General features: G+C 39.5%; 1 protein-coding gene across 1 annotated transcript; it reads right to left on the bottom strand.

The window, feature by feature from the left end:
- Positions 1-986: 986 nt before the first annotated feature.
- On the bottom strand, positions 987-22,414 carry dis3l (DIS3 like exosome 3'-5' exoribonuclease). The gene is made up of 18 exons (XM_068313668.1): positions 22,162-22,414; positions 21,750-21,900; positions 19,776-19,904; positions 17,803-17,938; positions 12,954-13,121; positions 12,039-12,111; positions 10,542-10,721; positions 9,460-9,629; positions 8,940-9,101; positions 7,600-7,850; positions 5,929-6,021; positions 5,548-5,836; positions 3,652-3,887; positions 3,415-3,569; positions 3,045-3,223; positions 2,804-2,949; positions 2,220-2,391; positions 987-1,496 (listed from the first exon to the last, which is right to left on the bottom strand). The coding sequence occupies exons 1-18, from the start codon at positions 22,292-22,294 to the stop codon at positions 1,173-1,175; spliced, it is 3,147 nt and encodes a 1,048-aa protein (XP_068169769.1). The 5' UTR covers positions 22,295-22,414; the 3' UTR covers positions 987-1,172.
- Positions 22,415-22,420: the final 6 nt, after the last annotated feature.

The raw sequence follows: 22,420 nt of genomic DNA, 5'->3' as shown, positions 1-22,420 counted from the left end.
GCCTGCATGTCATGCCTGTAGGGTCTGTTGGCTTTCAATACCTTTAGTAAACCTTCTAGTGACTTACTTGCAGTGCAGTCGCTGAAATTCTAAAAAAAAGTGATTTATCTTGCTAATGATATGGGACTGCTATTATTTTGAACACAACTGTGTATGGTATAAAGAACATGCTTCTTTTTTTTACCCTAGGTAATACATGCTTAAGATTATGCCCAGGTGTTGTACTATTTAAAACTAGAAGACAATAAACATGTATTGGATCTGTTCAGTGTAAAGACAACTATAATCTCGATACCCTAACAGTCACTACGTGGATTGTTTTTTGACATCAAAGCCAGGTGGTAACAGTAAAATCTGTAACACACACATTGAAAGTTGCAGTGCATTAGAAAATATACATTTTGAACAGTGTCCAAGTTAAGATTAAACTCTGAAGGTATTTAGCTTTTGAAATTAATGTAGGCATGTTTACATGTGAGAATAGCGTATACCTGACAAAGCGCTACAGGTTTAATTACAACCCACAAAGACACAAAATCACCCATGCACCTTAAGTTTTGACGCCAACTCTTTCATGTCACTTAAACTGCTACATGACTCAGTCAGCTCATATCATGTAGCATTATTCACACCTGCATGAGTTCATTTCAGTAAAAAATGTTAATATACTCTCATAATTACTTTTTATGCTTTTTGTATCAGTAGTTGTCATAAATGTAATGTCTGCTCAAGTCATTCAATCACTGTTTCCACCAAGTCTCATTGGTGAGTTTAAGTCAAAGTCTGACAACACAAACAACCTAATGTTTGTTTCAGCCACAGTTCTCTATTTAAACCAAAAATCTGTTGTCAAGTGAAACACTTAGAAACACTTCTAAGAAACACTTACAACCTCTAATCGACCTCTATTTTTCCAGTATGACTTCAGTGAACCCTTTACCAAATGTGCTTTTATGAACCATCTTTAGAAAGAAACAGCAAAACAAAAAAGAAAAAAGCATCCCAGCTTTAATAGTTCAGCAAACATAATGAGTCATAAAAAATATGTTTTTCTGTCAAGGTTCAAAAGATGCTGAAGTATTTTTTCCAGTGTTCATTGTGAAAGAGAAATGTATTGTGAATGTCATGATGTTGATTCATCTTATTTGGGGATGAATTCAGTCATAGTTGCTCTATGCTGTTGTCGCACACACCCGAGTAACCGTTTCCAGGTCCAACAGTGCCAGCTCTCTAACCTCCTCCATGAGGGAGTACAGATTGGGAGTTTTGCTCTGTCCAAACTGTTTCTCCTCTTTGGACTGTTTAGGCTGCCGGCCAGCCTTCTCCTGGGCCTGCTTGTGCGCCTCCTCGGCCAGACGCATCACCTCCTGGACTAGCTGGCTGCGGCCCTGTGAGCACGGCTGCCGGGGTTCTGCAGTGAGGTGGGGCCTAATGTTGATGATCTCAAGGTTTAGACTGTCTGAGTGGAACAGTGGCGAGTGCACAGAAATCCGTACCTGTGGAGAGCAGAAGGTTATCAATTTAAATTAATAAAGCTTTTAAAGAGGAAGTCCAAGTCTTGTTGCCGTGACACAAGACGAAAACAGAAGAGACAAACTCTTTAAGGAAGCTTAACAGTCACCTATTCCACTCAAGTATCCTTTATCTTAGTGGTAGGAAAGTAGATAACTTGGGGGGGGGGGACCCACACAGACAGGAAGAACAGAACCCGCAAAGGGGTGACTGTGAAACTACCGAGCCGCTTCATGGATAATGTGCTGTGCAAAATTAAAAGTGGTGATATTATCTGAAGCAAGGGGGTAAAGATGATTTTCTGCATCACCACCTGAATGAATTTAGGTCCCATGGCAAAAGAAATGCTGTAATTACGCTGTCATTCGGTGATTAGTAGCTACATTATATTCTATTATCAACGTACGGCTCAGCAAGTTTGCATATATAATGTATTCAGCTGAGAATCTTTGCTGCACAGAATCAGCAAAGAATTAGAAAGAGCGAAGTGATTATTGCAGATTTTAATCTCTGAACATAACTTTCTTTGAACCAGGTGAGATGTGCGTTACCATGGTAATCTAACCCGGTTAAAAGAAAGACTCTTTCGTGACATTGAAAACTAAGCATACCTCAATAACAGTTACCTCCCTTTTTGATGTATCCCTCCAAATACGCAAAACAGAATGGGCATAGATGAACAGATGAATTAGTTTTGTGTGACTCACAGTGATGTGGTGAAACAGCCTGAAGGTGGAGGTGCCGCGGCTCGAGGTGGTGGTGATGTGGTCCGCATATTGTTGAATGGAGCCACTCAGCCACTCACAGCTGCCGTCCTCTCTAGCACAGACTACCTGGTCGTCCCGATTCTTCAGATACACCGGCCCTTTTACACCATACCTAGAATGAGAACAGATGTAGTCAGGAATAGTTCTTTACACCATCAGTAAACACAGCTCTATTAGGCCTACGGGACAGCTATAACTTTACTATATAAAGAAGAGATAAAATCAGTTCAGAATTCTTTTTTTTCCCCCAGGTATTTCACGTCAACCATTTATTCTATACATTGTTCGATTATATATCTTAAGAAACATGTTAGTACTAGTACTGTGATTAAATGTAATAATGACATTTGACACAGGACTAATCCTAAATTCAAAAATAGCCAACAAAGTTATCACTTATCATCCTTACGATATCGTCCGGGGGTCCAATAAAATAATCTGATTATCCTTAAAAAAAATAATTTGACAATGAAATGTGAAAAACAGTGAGCTGTCCTAGTTCAGAGCTGTATGGGGTTTCTTACTCTGGCACAAACACCAACATGCCGTTGTTTCTAATGGAGTAGATGACAGCATCCGCAACACAATGCTGGTCTGTCTGAGGGTCTCGTTCTTTGAAATAAAGGCACTGGAACAAAGTAGTGGACAACTTCTGGGCTTGCTGGGCTGCCTGGAAAGGTCCAACAGAAGTCAGTATGTTTAATTTAATTGTGATTTATGTCACCAGAAGTCAACAGTGGGCCCAAAGTATCGCACAGAACTGACCCTGTTTTTGTTGTTGATATGCTGAGCCAGTTCTTCCAGCTCTTTGTTACTAGCTAACGCTTTAACATTCCCCAACCCTTGATCTAAGTCGATGGCTGCGGTGAGAAGGCGGTGGACCACAATGTCAGCATAGCGGCGAATGGGCGAGGTAAAATGAGTGTAACGGTCCAGAGCCAGACCTAAAAGACAGAAAAACGGACACTGACACAGTCGAATGTGATTTTTTCCCATAAAAAATAGGAAATACTGTCTTAAATCATAGAAATGAGATTAGATCATGTATCCAATATGGGATGGGTTTTGAAGAAAAGAAGACCAATGCTTGCAAATGTAGCACAGAATGAAACCAAATCTGAATTCTCTTGTGTACCGTAATGGTAGTACTGGTCTTGGGACTCTTGACCAGTAGAGAAATAGAGAGCCTGTGACATGGCTACAGTGGCCATCATTCTTAACATTCTGTTCACCAGTGGGTCCTGTGGGTCCACGGCCTTGTCCAGGGACTCAGCTAAAGTTTTGTTGGTCCTGAAGAAACACAATTACTTTTTAGGATATGACAGAAGATTCTGTACATGTGCTGACAGCTACACAGAACAAAACCACTCACCTCACATCAATGGTGAATCCCCTGGCCTCTGCGCTCTCCACAAGCTGGGTGAAGAACTCCCGCCGAGGTGGTGGGTGACGCCTCAGCAGGGCCTGATGAGGGAAGGTCTCCTGAATCTTGCGCGCCACCCAGTGGTTGGCGTAAATCATGCATTCTGCCACGGTCTCATGGACCTCCAGAGGTTGCCGGGGAACCAAAGCCGTGATGTTCTTCTCCTCATCCAGCTGGGCACGCACCTGAGAGGGATGGTAAGACAACCTGAGTCAAACACATGAAAATACAGGTTTTGGACTCGAATCACAAATTTGGGGGACTTCAGACAGTTGGGTAGAAAACTCATAATAAAACATGCACCTACCATAATTCAGTTGGTTTTTTTTAAAACCATAGTTGATGATACCAAGCTAAACACAGTATCGTCTTTGACCAGCGTTAAGGATTCTGGTCCTCAGTAATGCCCAATGGCCTAGCAGCTGAGTGCTGCAGAACAGGAAACTGATAACATCTACTGAAAATAATTTGTCTTTGCTTTATCTTTGAGGACTAAAGACATTTTTCCTTGTGGTCATTATGGTGTGGCCTGTCAGGGAGACTAAATCATCCTGGTTTAAAGTTCTAACTTAAAGTCATCATGAAATAAATTTGAAAACATATTTTTGACCAGTATTATCAACAGCAAAGCAGAACACATCAGTATCTTTATTTCACGGTGACATTTTGGTAATAGAGATGTTCTAATTCCAGTAAGTTCTATAAATATTTTAGACAGTATATGGCATAAATAATTCCCTCGTGACATCTACTGTAATGCAACGGAGTTTATCACGCATACATCTAAACAAGGTAAAGTTTATTAAAAAGCACCTCATAGATGAGCAACGACAAGCATTCATATCTTGCTCTGGCAGATCACCAGCCATCATAAATGAAACACTACTCTAATAAGAAATGTGTCTCCAGTTTCATGGTGGAGTGCTCTGCATTCACACAGCATTTATTACAATATACACACCAAAATTATTTACTGATCTGTCATGAGATTAATATAATCCTGCTGGCCTGGGTGTCGCTTCTTATATTTTAACAAATAACTCCACCATAACGGTGCTTCATACGATTTGTCCAAAAACCAAATGGGATATGCATCTTTGGGTGTTGAACATTTCATTCTAAACCAATTGACATTTGTCTGCTACAAGAACAGCCCCCCCTCTTCTGGTTAAATCTGCTTCAAAAAATAGTTTACATGCACATTCTATGTTTAAACCTCTGACCTAAACAAATAGGTCAGAGGTTCAAAATAATAGCAATCCCACATTATTAGCAAGATAAATCACTGTTTTTGTTAGAAATTCAGCTTCTACACTGCAGGGGAGTTTCTAGAGTGTTTAGTAAAAGAACAGAACAGACCCAATAGGAATGACGTGCACGCTGCTGATTCTGTGAAACTCAGTCATTAACTGAAAGGGTGCATTAAAAAAAATAGCAGTTTTGAGATCAATTATTGAAGTAATTGATTATTAAAAAAAACCCCGTGTCAAACAGGTGCCCTCTATTTTGGGATCAGGGCAACTGACGCTTTATATGCTGGCTGCGCATTTGTCCTTGAAAAACAGAGAAATTGGGTTGTTTATGGGATTGTTCAAAAGAACAGTGTTCTTTGATTAACAATTTAATAAAAGAGGGTAAAACCTACAAAGGAATGTAGGAGTTCAGCTAAGTAGGCATCAAATGCTTTAACATAGCAGCCAAAACCAGAAAGGCAAGGGAAAAAAAGAAAAACGACTATTCAGTTGGATCTCAAAATAACCAAAATGGCAAAGGCTGTCAATGATCAGCTCTAGGAGGATTAATTATTTAGGAAAAATTAACTGAATAAATAAAAATCTATCTTACCTCCACCCCCTCCAACTCCAGTGCGCCTCCTTTGTCCCTCTGTGCCCGAAGGTGTCTGGCTACATGTGTTAGCATCTCCAGAGCCTGGGTGAGCTCATGTAGCTTAGCATCCTTCTCTTCTGACCTAAGATTGGACAGCTCCTGTACCTCCGCCTGCTCTCCGTGGAGGAGTGCCTGGGCCAGCTCATAGTGGAGCTGGTAGGAGGAGCGGATGATTGTACGACCATACCACACCTTGTTGACGGCAAGAGAGTGTGCGTCAAGCTCCCACAGCACACTCATCGCATACCTGGATACAAATGTAGATAGTGTTTCTTAATATTCTCATCAATGTTAAATAATCATCTGACTAAATAATGTGGAGGTGTTAAGCTTACTCACCTGTCAACCCCTCCCAGTAGAGAGCAGAGGTCTGCACTGAGAACAGCAGGCAGCATGTCATACCTACGGTCTGCCAGGTAGTAGGTCGTAGCCCTTAAAGACAGAGAGGAAGAATCTGTCAAATAAATAATCTTGTTTGTATGCCCCGTTAAAGTTCACTAATCAGCACAGAGGAAAAAGAAGAACAACTGTTCATGATGACACACTGCTTCATGTGGGCAGAGCCACAAATGGCACATCATTTTTGTTGCAAATCAAATCACACACTGGAGTGACATTATGCCGCTGCTGATTGATATGTTCAGGGTAAACAAAGGCGGGCTATGGTCTCTGTTGTAACCATAATGTGTTATCTCAGGGTAAAGAGGCTTATTTATGGCACTAATTCTCATTTGAGCTGTGGAAGATTAAGTCATCCATCATCACTAGCTCTTAGCCTTTCAAACAATCAGGCATGTATGAACTACTGGATGTGGACTTTTTACAAAACAAAAATGTTAAATTATTGGTTATCTTACTAATTTTCAACCACAGAAATGCAGGTAATCATCGAATCCATCAAAACAGGTAATGTTTCCTCTGTCACTCGCTTTATAAGCAACAAACTGACCCTTACTGTTCATCCTATTCTGTGGGTCAGAAAGGGTATCTGGCTAAAAAAAAACTCCTTCTGCCAGCAAACATGGCTGGAAAAATTCCCTATGGCAATCCAGTTGATGGAGCAGCTGAAGGTGTCCGTTTATCTGCCTGTTAGAGGGATTACAACGACTACCTGATGGATGCTCCTAAAATGTGATGGAGGGGTCGGACACTTGGAGAAAAAGAACCCATGGAATGTTGTTTCATTGTAACAGTATGGTGAGGACAGTGTTTTTGGTGACACACACATCTTGCTGGAATTTGGATTTGGTTTTAATTTCATTGAGAGAGACCGCTGGGCTTTGGCAGAAGTGTATTCTTTACTTGTTGCCCTTCTTGTTTGTTGTGTAATTCTACTGCCTTACATAATCTAAGTCAGATGTTTCAAACTCAAGGCCCGGGGGCCAAATGTGGCCCGCCACATCATGTTATGTGGCATGCAAGAGCCTAAAAGGTCAGTGTCTAAAAACAAAAAAGTGTCCCTTGATCAAAAACGACATTTCCCACAATGCACAATAATTAAGAGCAATTTAACATTGACAAACACGTTTTGAACAAAGTTAACGTCCTAACTTGTGTTTGATGTTATTTTTCTTTATGCTCTTGAATAGTTTGATCCTTGATTGATGGAGTTCTGTGAGTTTCATAACCTGACAAATTCAAAGGATTTGTTAGAACAGAGAAACAAACATGTTTTTTCTGTGCAACTGTGATGTTTGTAACTTGAATAAGTACTAAATTCAGAGTAGTTACATTTATTGTGCATTGTACTGAGTTACATTTAGTTACATTTATAAGTTACATCTGGCCCTTTGATGACAGCCATTATGCTGATGTGACCTTGGAAAAAATAAATTTGACACCCCTGTATATGTATATAAAGTACAGAAACTACCATAAAATATCATGTATATGTATTTGTCACAGACATCTTAATTCAGATGACCGACTGAAGGAAAATTCAGGTTTTGACTTGTAATTTTTTTTTTTCTTTAATGTTTTCAGGTGTTAAAAATCCAACAGGCTCCTAACCTTGAATGTGCTTCCAAATCCGTGAGTGAGCCCTCTTTTACAAAGTGTGTAACATCTGCAATATGAACGCCCAGTTCCAGCAGCTTCCCACCGTCGAGGCTGCGGACCGACAGCGTGTCGTCTACATCCTCGCAGCCCAGTGGGTCGATGCTGAACACCAGGTGACTTTCTCTGAGGTCCCGCCGTTTTGCCACCTGGGCGGGATCCATCTTCCACGGATTCTCGGGAGAGTTGATCGGCATTTCTCTCAGCTGAGGTAAAAGCAAACACATGATTACACAAGAATGTCATTAACGGAGCTGAGGAATCAAAGCGATGGGACGTGTATGAATAATTTATTTAGCCTGTGCTCAGGTCTGACAGGAAATTGGGTGCCTTGCTGAGATGGGCTCTTTAAAAAGGACAAGACGTGATGTTGAAAAAAACATGATCAAGACCTTGATGATTATCATGTGAATAAAGGAATGGGAAAACATACTGTATGAGCACAAAAAAAAAGATGTGTGCTTTCAACAAGGTTACTCCATTCCTCTGAGAGCACTGAGGAAACTATTCATGATGATGTCAACTTTGGGGGAAAAAGAAAGCACCTATAAATGCTCACTGACTGTAGTTTGAGCAGCAACCAAGGACACAGCCTTGTGTCACAGCACAGCCATGTGATACTCAGCATCATTCTCCCATTTAAAAAGGTTTTTCACATACGAGTTCTACAGCATCATAGCCATCTTTACAATACAGTAAGGCTTCTTCTAATAGCTCTTCTGTGGTTTAGTTGTACAGGGAATTGTCCACTCATCCAAAGCTAGAAGTTCAAGTCTCAGTCTCCACAGTCTACACACTGATGTATCTTTGACACCTGTTTGCTCCCCAGGTGCCATATGGGCTTTGCACTGTTCCTCTGGGATGGCTCAAATACAGATAACAAATTTTACAATATTATACTTTGTTTGTGACGATAAAAAACTTCTTCTGAGGGATAAATCACTGCATATCTTTACAACATCTGGTAAAATGATGTAATCTGAGTCACGAATTCTCAATTCAAAAGCATCAGTGTGACATATACCCTAAAGGATGATGTGCAAACAAATTTAAAGGGATCAAGTCACCTAAAATTCAAATTATCTGAATTTAACTAATCTTTATCCACTGTACTTACAGTACAGTAGATTACTTACAAGACTCTTTACCACTGTGGGAAATTTATAATTTCTAGCTTCTAAGTTCCTGCATAATGCCCACAGTACTAACATGTCAGTCCCTTAAAACCTACAAATAATTAAAGTCTGATAAAACACAATCTCAATCATCTCAGAGTGAGACGCTTCCTTTCTAACCTGTGCATCTGAGAAGGGAGGCACATGGATGCAGTTCTCTAGGAGGATGGTCTGGACCTCTGTTTCGAGCTCCCCAGCCCGACCCAGAACTCGCACACTGTGGCCGTTGGGATAGAGTGACGTGCTTTCCCATGAATCAATGCGCACCACCACTCTGTGATCCTAATAGAAGAGGAGTTTCAATTATTCAACATTTTGAAATTTGAAAAATTGTGTTCATTCATTCATCACTTTAGACTTTACACTGATATCAAATCCTTATTCAACTTTTGTTGTCTAATATATAAATGATCTCTCTTAGTCCCCAATGTTCATACACAAATTGTCACCATTTACTTTTCTTTTAATCTTTATTCTGATTTTAAGGTAGAGGAAGTGAATAAGCAAGACATGACATAAGCAAGACATTACTTTAGTCTTGCTATTCAATAAATGGCTACAAATAAATGACTACATACTGATATAATAAAGACGAGTTTCTGAGTAAATAAATCAGAATCCATGTGAAGACGAGTCAAACCTGCAGAGAGTCAGCCTGCTGAGTACTGATGCGGATCTTGGGGATGCGACGGTCCCAGGGCACAGCCAGGATGCGTTGGGAATTCCTGCTCTGGGAGTAAGTCCCGTCCGAGGGAGGAAAAGTAACAACATAGTCCCTCCAGTTCCTCTGCAGGATCCCCACCACACGGCCTGTGGGTTTAAAATCAGACTTCAGTACAGGGAGACCAAACGTACAACAAATGTTATAGCATCAAAATGATGACCACTGCAAACGGCTGAAGACAACATGTTGAAAATATGACAGATTTTACAAGCCATTGAGGTGATTGGCCATGAAAAGGATGAGGTACGATTGTACCATCAGGCACATAGAAGATGATTACAATCAAATGTATAAAATCTTGTTTTCAGGGAAGGTTTGTTTGTGGTTAAGGGAAAGATTATTCCCAAGGTAATCTCAGAGGAAACTCTTCAAAATCCTGGGTAAATAATAATGACCACAATTTCATGTTCCAACATGATAAATTAAATCAATAGAATGTGACGTAAGGACACTAAGGGAGTCCAAGACATCCAGGTATTAGGCTGTACATGACCTGTCCTAAAACTAATCTTTTCTGGTTTTATGAATCCGAGTTAACAAAGCAGGCTTAATCCAGTCAGTACTACGGACAATGTCTCCCTGACTGATGCACTCTAGCTACCGCTGCAACCAAAGCATCTGAATCATCCGGTGATTCATGCTGCCTTCTGACTTCAAATTCTGGCCATATTTTTTCTTTTGATTATTAATACCACTATGAAGATGTGTTTGGTGAGTGAGTCCTCATACAAGCTTAAAAATGGTCTTAATATCATCTGTTCATATCAAGTTGGGATCTCTGGGCTTCTGGATACTTGGATTATATGGCAGGTGCTCTAAGGAGTCGTTTCCTGTTTGTTCTCTCCTCTTCACTAGTTTAGAGGAGTAGTAGAACAAGATTTTGCTAGAAAGCCCTAGTGAAAGTAACTTTTCATCAGTATGAAGACTAGTGGATAATACATTTTACTTTAGTCTGAACTGTTGTGTTAAATTCAGTGACCATGAAAGGATGATCCCACCTGTCGGCATGGGTCTGCTTTCATTCTCCTTTCCACTTTGGTCCTCCTCCTGGCCTTCAACCAGTGCCGTCAATTTCCCTCTCCACTCACTCTTTGGTAACAATTCCACTGCAACTGTGTCGCCGTGCACTGCTCGGTTACGATTCTTACCACCGTACACCAACACACCCCAATTCAGGTCTGAGAGGGATGATGAGAGGGGACAAAGAAACAAGGAAAAATAAGTGGAAGGGAGTGACAGATAAGAAGTCAGGTCAATCCGGGAATGAGACGTTTGGTAATGGTGAAAAGTACATATAGAATTGAGCTAAATCTTGTAAGACTTGAATCTATTTTGTACATATGAATAAATGTAATAAATAAATAAATTAAATAAATAGTTAATTAGATTAATCAATTACGCTGCAAATTAACGCGCTACAAAAATTAACGCAATTAATCGCGAGTGGCAAGTCAATGCGCCGGCATTTTAAATTTGGCCCATTGAGGGACCCGTAGGCTGCAGTGACGTCACTTCGTACCTGCGCCACTAGTCAAAAGCAGAGTGACTGACAACAGAGATGGAGGCGACACAGGAGAGCGAGGCAAGCACACTTGGACCTTTGGGCGGAGAGTTTATTTATAAAAAGAATAAAGACGGGACTATCAACAATAACGCAGTGATTCTGCGCTGCCAGTCTGCGCTGTAGACGCCTCCGTCAGTCTGCCCCAGGGCAGCTGTGGCTACACACGTAGCTTACCATCACCAAGTATGAATGAGGAGTGAATGAATAATGGATCCGATGTAAAACGTCTTTGAGTGTCCAGAAAAGCGCTATATAAATCTAATCCATTATTGTTATTATTATTATTTGTACCTTTTGTAAAAGAGAATCTTCATATCACCGAAGCAGCTCCAGCCTAACGTATCATTTAAATGCAAAACATGTCAAGGACACAAAGTTTGTGTTGTCAGTTCCTGTAAAGTTAGCTTACCCTTTTAAAAGAAATGCCTGTTGGTTGATGTTGCCTTATTTAGAGACATGTTATACTATTCATTTTGAATTGCTGTATTGAGTCAGCTTTAGTATTCATTTTGATTGAGTCTGCTGATGTACCTATTTGACACTTAGCCTTATTTTATTTCTGAATTTTATTTATTTTATTTAACTGTATTTGTATTGCATTTTTGAGAAATGCACCTGGCCTAATTGTTTGCTGATGTGCTTGGCCTTTTCTCTTTTGAATTTCATTGATAAAGCACACTTAACCAATAAAAATGTGGATTTCAAATCTTCTCTTCTCGGTGCATTCTATTGATTAGTCATGCACTACAATTTTGTAATGTCCTAGAATTCAAATTCTTTATTTGGGGGCCTTTAGCAGGTATGAGATTAAAATGTGATTAATTAAATTAATTAAATTTTTTAATTAAATTAGATTAATTTTTTTAATACGCCTGACAGCACTAGTAATAAATTCAATAAGCTCATTGGTGTTGTACAGGTACTGCCGTACCTGTGTTCTTGTTAGACAAACCATCCGTCGCGATATAAGCTTCCTTGTGGTGCTTGTTGACATTCAGAGTACCCTGAAAGAAAAAAGAAAAAAGGAGTGAAAACACAAGTACAATTTGAAAGTTTAAATGTGAATTAATCCTTATCTTTAGTTAACTCCCTTGAAGTGTATTTGTACCAGAGCCACTTTAAATAGCGTACTCGTAATTGTTTTGTTGTCTGAAACAGATACTTTTCCACGACAGAACAAACAATGTACACACAAGGATTTTATGACATATTCTGATTTTCCAGGAACATTTCAAAACATTTATACGTCATTGAAGAGGAGCATATAAGCCTGACATAACCATGTGTCACTTGTAATTAAAAAATGTATCACTATCTATCACAAAGGAGTGTCACCCTTATTACAATGACATTTAATAAATATGTTGGTTTTGACTGTGACCATCATAAAACCTTTATAATACTGACATTTTCTTTACAGCAACTGCATTGGAATTTTTTAGTCAGATGTGATCAAGTGTTGATATTTTGCAAAGGTCAACTGTGTCATGAATAATTTTCCTTAGCTAAAAAAAAAAGAAAAACTTACCAGTTTTACCTTTCATTAAGTCATTAATGCCATTTTATAGCACCAAAGAGATTTAGGGAATTTCACTTGTTCCTAAAGTGAACTAACGACAGTTGCTAACTGTCCTTAGCTACTTATCCCTGTTTGCTCTATTAAGAAACTTGAACACAGTGTCGGAAGGTAAACCAGCAGCAGCAGCAGTTGTACTCCTTGTCATTATTCTTACTATGGAGGGGGGGGGTGTCATATTTTCTATAAATGTTTATAAAGTTGTTTTAACAAATACATTTAAAAAAAAGACACAAAAAAACCTTAGTAAACATGAACCAAGCAGGTAACCTTAATATAACGTCCAGATTTGATCCCGGCCTCTAAGACTTCAGTGGGCAGATGTTCGGTGAACTCTCTCTGCGAGCCTGAGCTCTCCTTCTGTTGTAGCACCTGAGATATGGAGCTGTACAGCTCATGAGCCACCGTCAGAACCGTCCAGAAGTCCCGCAAATAGTCCTGGAAAATAAAGTGAGACATTCCAAGTAAAGATTTTACTGCTATTGTGGGCCAGGGGATCATGCAGACACACATGTAGAAGACAGTTATGAAGGCTCAGTCTCATATTTTGGATTCAAAGTTTAAATCAATGATTATGGTTGTCCTCTATAGCTCTAATGACATCCCTGAAGGATGTTTGGTCCCCTCATGCACAGTTAAATGAGGAATGCATTGAGAAGAACAATAGGAGCCAGAGGCTGAGTCTTCTGCTAATACCCATTTCCGTTTTGTTTTATTGACATATCAAATACACTTAGACTTCCAAAAAGATTCTCCTTTTATTATACGTCATGCTATGGCACATAGTTTTAATTATTTCATCCTTATGAGTTACAAATCCTCTCCCTTCCGATGTCAGATGTGAGTGGTGAATGCAATACATTCTAAAACAGTCATTTGTCACAGCTGTCATTGCAATGGACGTGTAGCCACGCTTTGTTCAGCCCAATCAGTCCCTGCAGTGAAAGCCTGCAGTTTAAGTGGTTCATTCAGAAGTTGCAGACAAACACACACCCCAACATTACAGGGAGTGCAGAATTATTAGGCCGAAGCATCTTAGAGATGATTTCTCTAACATTGCAATTCACTTAGATGGCATTGCTCTATCCTCCACCAACGAAGTCAGGAACTTGGGAGTGATTTTTGATCAAGATCTGTCCTTTGATTCTCATATCAAGTTTGTATCCCGGACAGCCTTCTTTCACTTGTGAAATATTGCGAAAGTTAGAAATTTCTTATCCTTTAAAGACGCAAAGAAAATCATTCATGCCTTTGTTACTTCTAGATTGGATTACTGCAATTCCTTATTATCGGGCTGTTCTAGCCCCTCTATTAGGACTCTACAGTTAGTTCAGAATGCTGCTGCCCGCTGACTGACTCGAACTGGGAGGAGAGAGCACATCTCTCCTGTCCTAGCGTCACTTCATTGGCTCCCGATTAATTATAGAATACAATTCAAAGTCCTCATGATCACATATAAAGCTCTCCACTGTAAGGCTCCGTCTTACATTGAAGATCTTATTGAAGTGTATCACCCCCCCAGGGCCCTTCGATCCAAGGATGCAGGATTTCTGGTGACCCGTCGGGTTTTTAGAGTAGAACAGGAGGCAGGAGCTTTAGCTATCTGGACCCTCTACTCTGGAACAATCTCCCAGTTACAGTCCGGGGGGCAGAGTAGACTAAAAACCCTCCTCTTTGATAGAGCTTACAATTAGAAATAACACACACCCCAATAGATATGCTGCTATAGGCTTAGGCTGCTGAGGGGATTTTTCTCCGTCTCTCCCATTAAAGGGAGATACTCTGGAGCTTCTGTCACTTCTTTCTTTATCTTTCTATGCTCCTAGAATTTATTATTATTGTCAAATTACACTCTCTGTCTGCACGATACTACCGCTGTCTTTGTGCCTCCGTTCCACAGGTGGAGAACGCGATGGAAGACAGGACACCCAAAGGCCTGGAAATCCCGCCCCCAATTCAGCGACAGAGCACTATGGACATTAAACTCAAACTGGCCTATCTGCCACTCTTTCTCCCTCTGTCTCTTTCATTTGACCTATCTCTTTACCCAATGTATTTCTCTTTCCTAACCAACAGGTCAAGGCGATGACCGCCATCCAGAGCCTGGGTCCTGCCCAGAGTTTCTTCCTAAATGAGGGAGTTTTTCCCCGCCACCGTCACTTACGGTTGCTCTGAAGGGCGTTGTTGGCTTTCTATCTGTAAAGCGCTTTGAAATGTCTTCAGATGTGATTAAGCGCTATATAAATAAAAGTTGATTGATTGATTGATTAGGCAAGTTGTATTTTTGAGGATTAATTTTATAATTGAACAACCACCATGTTCTTAATGAACCCAAAAGACTCATTAATATCAAAGCTGAATAGTTTTGGAAGTTGGAGTGTTTTTTTTTTTTTTTAGTTTTAGCTATTTTAGGAGGATATCTGTGTGTGCAGGTGACTATTACTGTGCATAATTATGAGGCAACTTAACAAAAAACAAATATATACCCATTTCAATTACTTGTTTTCACCAGGAAACCAATATAACAGCTCAACATTCACAAATATACATTGTTGACATTCAAAAAAGCCAAAAACAAATCAGTGACCAATACAGCCACCTTTCTTTGCAAGGACACTCAAAAGCCTGCCATACATGTATTCTATCAGTGTTTTGATCTGTTCACGATCAACATTGCGTGCAGCAGTAACCACAGCCTCCCAGACACTGTTCAGAGAGGTGCACTGTTTTCTCTCCTTGTAAATCTCACATTTGATGAGGGACCACAGGTGCTCTATGGGGTTCAGATCAGGTGAAAAAGGAGGCCATGTCACTAGTTTTTCTTCTTTTAGACCCTTTCTTGCCAGCCATGCTGTGGAGTACTTGGATGCGTGTGATGGAGCATTGTCCTGCATGAAAATCATGTTTTTCTTGAAGGATGCCGCCTTCTTCCTGTACCACTGCTTGAAGAAGGTGTCTCCCAGAAACTGGCAGTAGGACTGGGAGTTGAGCTTGACTCCATCCTCAACCCAAAACGGTCCCACAAGCTCATCTTTGATGATACCAGCCCATACCAGTACCCCACCTCCACCTTGCTGGCGTCTGAGTCAGACTGGAGCTCTCTGCCCTTTACCGATCCAGCCACGGGCCCATCCATCTGGCCCATTCAAGACCCACTCTCATTTCATCAGTCCATAAAACCCTAGAAAAATCAGTCTTGAATATTTCTTGGCCCAGTTTTGACGTTTCAGCTTGTGTGTCTTGTTCAGTGGTGGTCGTTTTTCAGCCTGTCTTAGCTTGGCCATGTGTCTGAGTATTGCATACCTTGTGCTTTTGGGCACTCCAGTGATGTTGCAACTCTTGGCATTTGCACGCTTGACTTTTCTCAGTTCATGGGCAGTTATTTTGTGCTTTGGTTTTTCCACAACACTTCTTGCGACCCTGTTGACTGTTTTGAATGAAACACTTGATGGTTCCATGTTCATGCTTCAGAAGCATTGCCATTTTAAGAGTGCTGCATCCCTCTGCAATACATCTCACTATTTTTGACTTTTCGAAGCCTGTCAGGTCCCTCTTCTGACCCATTTTGCCGAAAGAGAGGAAGTTGCCTAATAATTATGCACAGTAATAGTAACCTGCACACACAGATATCCTCCTAAAAAGCTAAATTTAAAAAAAAACAAAACACTACAACTTCCAAAAGTATTCAGCTTTGATATTAATGAGTCTTTTGGGTTCATTAAGAACATAGCTGTTGTTCAATAATAAAATTAATCCTCAAAAATACAACTTGCCTAATAATTCTGCACTCCCTGTATAGCTGGTTGACATTACTGATAGTCATCTAAAAGTTGTCATTTTTGTTGTGTTTTATTACAACTGTTTTTCAGATATGATACTCATAGCTAAAAATCTTTACTGGGCAGTGGCTCAGTTGGTACAGCAGGCTGTTCAATGATTGTAGGATTGGCAGTTTGATTCCCGCTTCCGGGACTGTTTGTATCCTTGGGCAAGACACTTTAACCTCCTTGCCTCCAGCGAAGGACTTGCTGGAGGCAAGGTGTGGTGTGTGAATGTGTGTGAATGTTCCGGTGGTGGTCGGAGAGCCACTTTTCTGGCAGTCTGCCCCAGGGCTGCAGTGGCTATATACAGTACAATGTTTACCATCACACCATGTGTGAATGAATAATGGATCCACTGTAAAAAAGCATCTTTAAGTGTATAAAAAAGCACCGTATGAATCCATTTTTATTATTAAGTTTTCAAAATGTAAATATAAATAAATAAAATGCTTAAATTTAATTTTGAAAGGCACCTCCATTTTTGAGTCATGCTTCTAAAGCCCCACCTGACTCACAGAATGAGTCAAAAGTCAACATGTAACCATGGAAACAAAAAAAAAGCTTAAGTTCCCAAAAGTCAAATGTGTGTATTGTGTATTACATGTGTGTAAAATTTATGAAAAACACTTTCTGAGCTTTAGTTCTGGAAGCTAAACCTCACAAAGGGACCGTTTTCTAAACAGCTTGCCTGTTTACATTTAATTTTCTTTAAAGGTATTATACATTTAATGAAAATAGAAATGACATTTCATCATGTAAATAAGATATATACAATAAAGCTATTTAGTTTGTTTAGTAAATGGATGAAGCAATAGATCTCTCAGATATGAAAACCACTGGAGTCCTGAAACATAGATGACATCTTCACAAAAGCTTCACATGCTTTCACATTCATCCAAACTTACTCCTCTGAACAAATGAGGAAATATCACAACATTTAAAGAAGAATGTGTGGCTACAAGACACCAGGCACAAAGTTCATTCCTGACTCTGGAAGCCCCACGAGAACCATGCAGTTGCTGTTAAAGGACATTTGATCAAATCAGATTTTCATCTTGAACAGAGTTTGCATAGCAGTCATGAACTGAGCACGTTCGCATTCCTGTCAGTCCGAGGCTACAACTTCTGATGTGCTCTGTCAAGATGGACGATTACCACAGAAGTGCTGAATTAACAGTCATTTTTCATGACCAGAAAAAAAGATTCAAATTTCAAACTACAGTTCATTAATATGTATGGAATTTATAGCATCTGCCAATATCAGACGCCCAGGGTGTGAAAGGTGAGCGTAGCCTTACCTGGACAGAGATGACGTACACACCAGAGTTGAGGCAGCTGTAGTGAGCCACGGCATCCTGGTCCTCCGTGATCATCACTATATCCATCATACCCGCCAGGTGGTTATGATACCAGACGGCAGCAGAGTACACACACCTACGCACACACACATACAAAATTTACAAATGTAAGCAGCTTGCCTGTTAAAGCCCTACAACAGGATATTCGGTATTTAGCGTATAAATTAAATTCACTCATAACTCAGAACAGTGAGAACACATCGGTGACAGCTCAATTAACTGTCTTGTTTGTGTAATAAACTTTAATGACAGCAGCTTGCACCTCCAGCCTTCTGTTTGGGAACAACATAGCGTGTAACACAGATGGACCGTATTATCAAGAGACTAAATCTTTATTATAACCAAAATCATGGTGGTAGCGGTACTTTTACTGTGTCTGAAGTTTTAATCGAACAGTGAGCTGCTGACTGAGGTTTTCAATCTTCTGGATAAAACTTTCATAATGATTTTTTTTTTTAATGCAAGAATTCAGTTGATTAATTTCGCTAATGAAATTATGATCATTTTAATAATTGGATAAAGGTAATAATGAATGTCCTTTTTCAGTTTTTAAATTACTTTGATTTCAATTTTTGTGAGTTTTGTCTCGTATTTCAATTAAATCAATCCGTTTTTATGTTGACAATCTAGGGATTATTTTAGAATTTTAGATTATTTCATGTGCAAACCATAAAAAACTAAAATGTTATCTTAATGTTCTAATATCAACATTAAGTAGTAAGATCCAAAGGAATCTCAGTGCTTTGGAAAATCTAACAGATGATACAGCGTCCTGTGCTTGATGTTGAATATTAATACTGAAGGTTGACATTGCACTTAAATTGGACTGATGTTTTCAACGGGGCTCATCACTGCTGCTGTATGGTAACAAATATAGCTAAAAAAAACTGTCTCTGCCTCGAATGTGCCACTGAAATGATAAGGATTTCTTTTATAAGGTAAGGACAAACGGGTTTTCATTAATTACGGTACTTTTGGGCCATGGCAGAAGTACTGCCTGCATTCTAATGAGTGTCATTCTGGTTCTCATCTACTTTTACTGGTGCTTATGCTTCTGACTCAAGTCTCCATTTAACATAAAAACTACATTTGAATATATGCTCAAAAACAACCCTCACGTCCTCCAACAAGACTACATCCTCCACCACCCTCCTTTTTATAACACGATTCCCAAACATGTCCCACAATGGACAAAACATAACAACCTTCGTGGAGGCAATTAACACACCAGCCCACATTACCTGCAAATACATCACTGTCAAATAGATCTATTCCTGTGTATTAAATGCCAATGTTTTATTACTAAAAAGATGAAAAAATCGAAGAGGTGAAATGTACAGGAGTTGGTGTTTGACTTTTCAATGTCGACAAACGTTAATAAGAACAGTAATTAACACTAACAATGTAAATACAGCAGCCTTTCTGTAAAGATCACTCGTCATTGTAGGTAAGCTATATCTATATGATCTTAGAACATGCTGAAATGTACTGTCCTCAAGTCACTATAGAGTCAAGCTACTTTAAACATTTGATTGGCAGCCTTGCCAGTAGGTCGAGGGGAAAGCTCAGTTTCTTGCTACACTCTCACCACTAGTCTCTGTTCCATTTAAGGTGGAGTGAGCTCAGAGTTTATTCATTCCTAAACTGACATTTTTAAACTTTCATTTGACGTCTGTTGAAGTAGCTGAAAGAAGTTTACATTAAAACAGTTACACGGTGAAAGTTAATCCTTGCTGTCATTTCCAACGTCGAGAAATACTGCATTCATTGAAGTTCTTTCCTGCAATTGGTCACCACCCACCTTCACCTTAAGGTAAACTATGACACATAGAATCATTAACGCTTGCTGTAAACTCTTCACTACTCACAGTGAGAGGATGAGTGATGGTGTTGGGAACTTAATGAGCACTGACCTGGTGTGCCATTTTTCCTGCTTCTCCCCCTTCTCTCGTGGACAATAGGAGTATTCTTGAAATTCATTGGCAAACAGCACACAGTCGTGTCGAGGGTCTTTCAGCAGGTTTCGCAGACGGTTGTACTGCCTACACAGACATACAACAGAAAAAAAACACCATATATAAAATGAAATACAACACACTGCTTAATAAGTTGCTCACTGGCAACTGGATTTCAGCAAAACAGTGATAGCTATGCTGGCGGCAGAAAGTAGCTTCATATTCTAGCTCAACCTGAGAATGTGATTCTCTGCAAGACCATAAATAAGACTATAAAATACAGTGCAATGACTGTATAACATATATAGAAGCATTAGTGAGACAAAAATTCAGTGTCTGTGAAATATTGTTTTTTCCCTTTATGTAATACTGTAGTATTCTTTGTTATTTAAATTTTTACGAATATAAATGCTCACATTTTTATTTTAAATTGCACTTTTTATACAGATAAATGTTGTTGTTTAACAGATATAATTGTATGCTTCAAGAAACAAATGCTCAACAGCAACATTTGGTAGAAAAAAATAATATTTTTCTATTGTGTTATAAAAATTATTTTTAGAACGTGTACGGTTACAAATATTCAAAATCCAGATACAAATATGTGCTTCAACTTGACCAAAATGTTCCGAAGACAAAAGAAAATTGAATTTTTTTGTGTAGAAATTCAGTGCGTCAGGTCCCTGGATATGATGTCATAATTATGGTATCCTCCAGTGTGACTGGTGACAGTAGCAGTACAAAATATTATTTGATTATTTGATTTACTGTACATCTACTATAGTATGTGAAAAATATAATTTTATCTTCAAGTAAAAATTGTTGCAATCACAATAGTGGACTTGAGTATTTTTGATATGAACATGATTGGACACTGATATAAATATAGGTGGATAATGGCAGAAAAACATACAAAAAAAAGTGGAGATTTTTATTGTAACGTTCCTTTTGTGGTTACTGCAAAAAGATAAATATACAGATTAAAATTGGAATTAAATGTGAAAATGTTAAATGTTAAATGTTAAAATGTTGTTAAAATGTTTTCCTTCAATTTGAATTCTGAATCATCAAAATTCAAATTGCACATTTTATAATTTAAAATGTAGAAACATATAGAGAAATAGATCAAGTGCTATAAAAACAAAGCCTCAAAGATCATATCGTACACACTGTGGGCTCCACAAGGTGAATAGAAAAATTCAATTAATGACACCCCCACTCTACTGGGTATGTCTATTCAACATAATCAAAAGTGAGGCTTCATCTGACTAATGAAGCTGCGTGTTGGAATGGCAGCGTAAGAAGAAATGAAGACCTCAGTTCACGTGGGACTCCTAATTTACAGTTTCATCAAGTTTGTCAAAACCACTACAACGAGCGTGAGTGGGAGAGACATTGAAGTCAGAGTCTCATTTAGCTTTGTCAGCATACCTTGGATGTAATGAGGCTGACCCCGAACCACAAACCAGGTTGTCATTAGTGGGTAATTCAAAGGGAATGTGACATTTTGACAGTGAGACCTTTACTCTTGCCTTCAAGCTTTGTGAAGCTGGAATCCGAAAATTTCCATGTAGAAAACACATCTGTGTTACATGCTTCCTAATGCTTGTTACGTCTGCTCTGGAGATGATGTTTTCAGCAACAATGGTTTGTTTCTATGTCAATCTATTAGCTGGATTACATAGAAAATATTTGGGGGGAAAACACTTTTTTTAAATAAATTTTAAGACAGGGTTGGGCACATGACAAGGTAGAACCCATTAGATCTAGCAGTGAATCCAGATTACAGGATAAAGCCAGGATCCCCCACACACACTTTCTTTCGTGTTAGCTATAAGGATAAAAGTCATGATTATTTTTTTTAATTCATACATGTAAACATCTATTAAACAAAACGTTGTGTACAACTGCAGCCTGTCTGCGGCTCCTTACCTGCGCCTGCTGTGCTGCACAGCCTGGCAGGCGGTCTGCGTGAAGATGATGCCTTGCAGCTCTCTGAGCTCCAGGATCTCCTGATAATCCACCACCACTCCGACATCAGGGACAACATAGTGCGTCAACTCTGCCGGGAGCACCTTTCCACCTGGTTGTAACAGAAGAATAGGTGGAAATTTAACATTGTTTCACTATTTACATGCAGGTTTAAGGCAAGAACCACCGGTCCAACATTCCTTTTTTATTATTTCAGGATTGGCTGAGTTTAGTTTGCCTTGCGATGAGTCACTACGAACACCTTATTTCAACACATCTGAGTGTACAAATGGCTGTGGATTTATTGTTGTAAATAAAAGGTGGCTTGTGTTGATCGCCGGGGGAAGCTTTGTTTTCAGTCAGCTGACTTTACCGTTCTCACAACCCGCTTGGCACAGGGAGCTGTAGCAGGGAACCCGCTCTCTCAGGTAATGTTCTCGGACCACACGGACCTTCTTCCCCCGGCAGCTCTTCAAATGTAGAACCTTCTCCGTTTTAATCATCATCCCAGCTCAGGAATACGCCATGTGTCTCTACCTTTAATTGTTATCCAGTTATTTCACTGAAACGCGGGAAGCAGCGCTTGTATAACGTACAATCACGTAGAACTTCCGGAAGTGCGTGATCAAGAA

This window comes from Antennarius striatus, chromosome 1, assembly GCF_040054535.1.
Source record: "Antennarius striatus isolate MH-2024 chromosome 1, ASM4005453v1, whole genome shotgun sequence".
Classification (NCBI taxonomy): domain Eukaryota; kingdom Metazoa; phylum Chordata; class Actinopteri; order Lophiiformes; family Antennariidae; genus Antennarius; species Antennarius striatus.
Note: the sequence above shows the minus strand (reverse complement) of the source record. Positions and strands in the feature narration are given on the sequence as shown.

Excerpts from the sequence above, each read along its gene's own strand:
- dis3l (XM_068313668.1), bottom strand. The coding sequence starts at position 22,294 with ATGATGATTAAAACGGAGAAGGTTCTACATTTGAAGAGCTGCCGGGGG. Across the intron at positions 12,112-12,953 it reads AATCTGGACGTTATATTAAG|GGTACTCTGAATGTCAACAA; the intron begins GTTACCTGCTTG and ends TTTTTCTTTCAG. Across the intron at positions 10,722-12,038 it reads TTTGTCTAACAAGAACACAG|ACCTGAATTGGGGTGTGTTG; the intron begins GTACGGCAGTAC and ends CATCCCTCTCAG.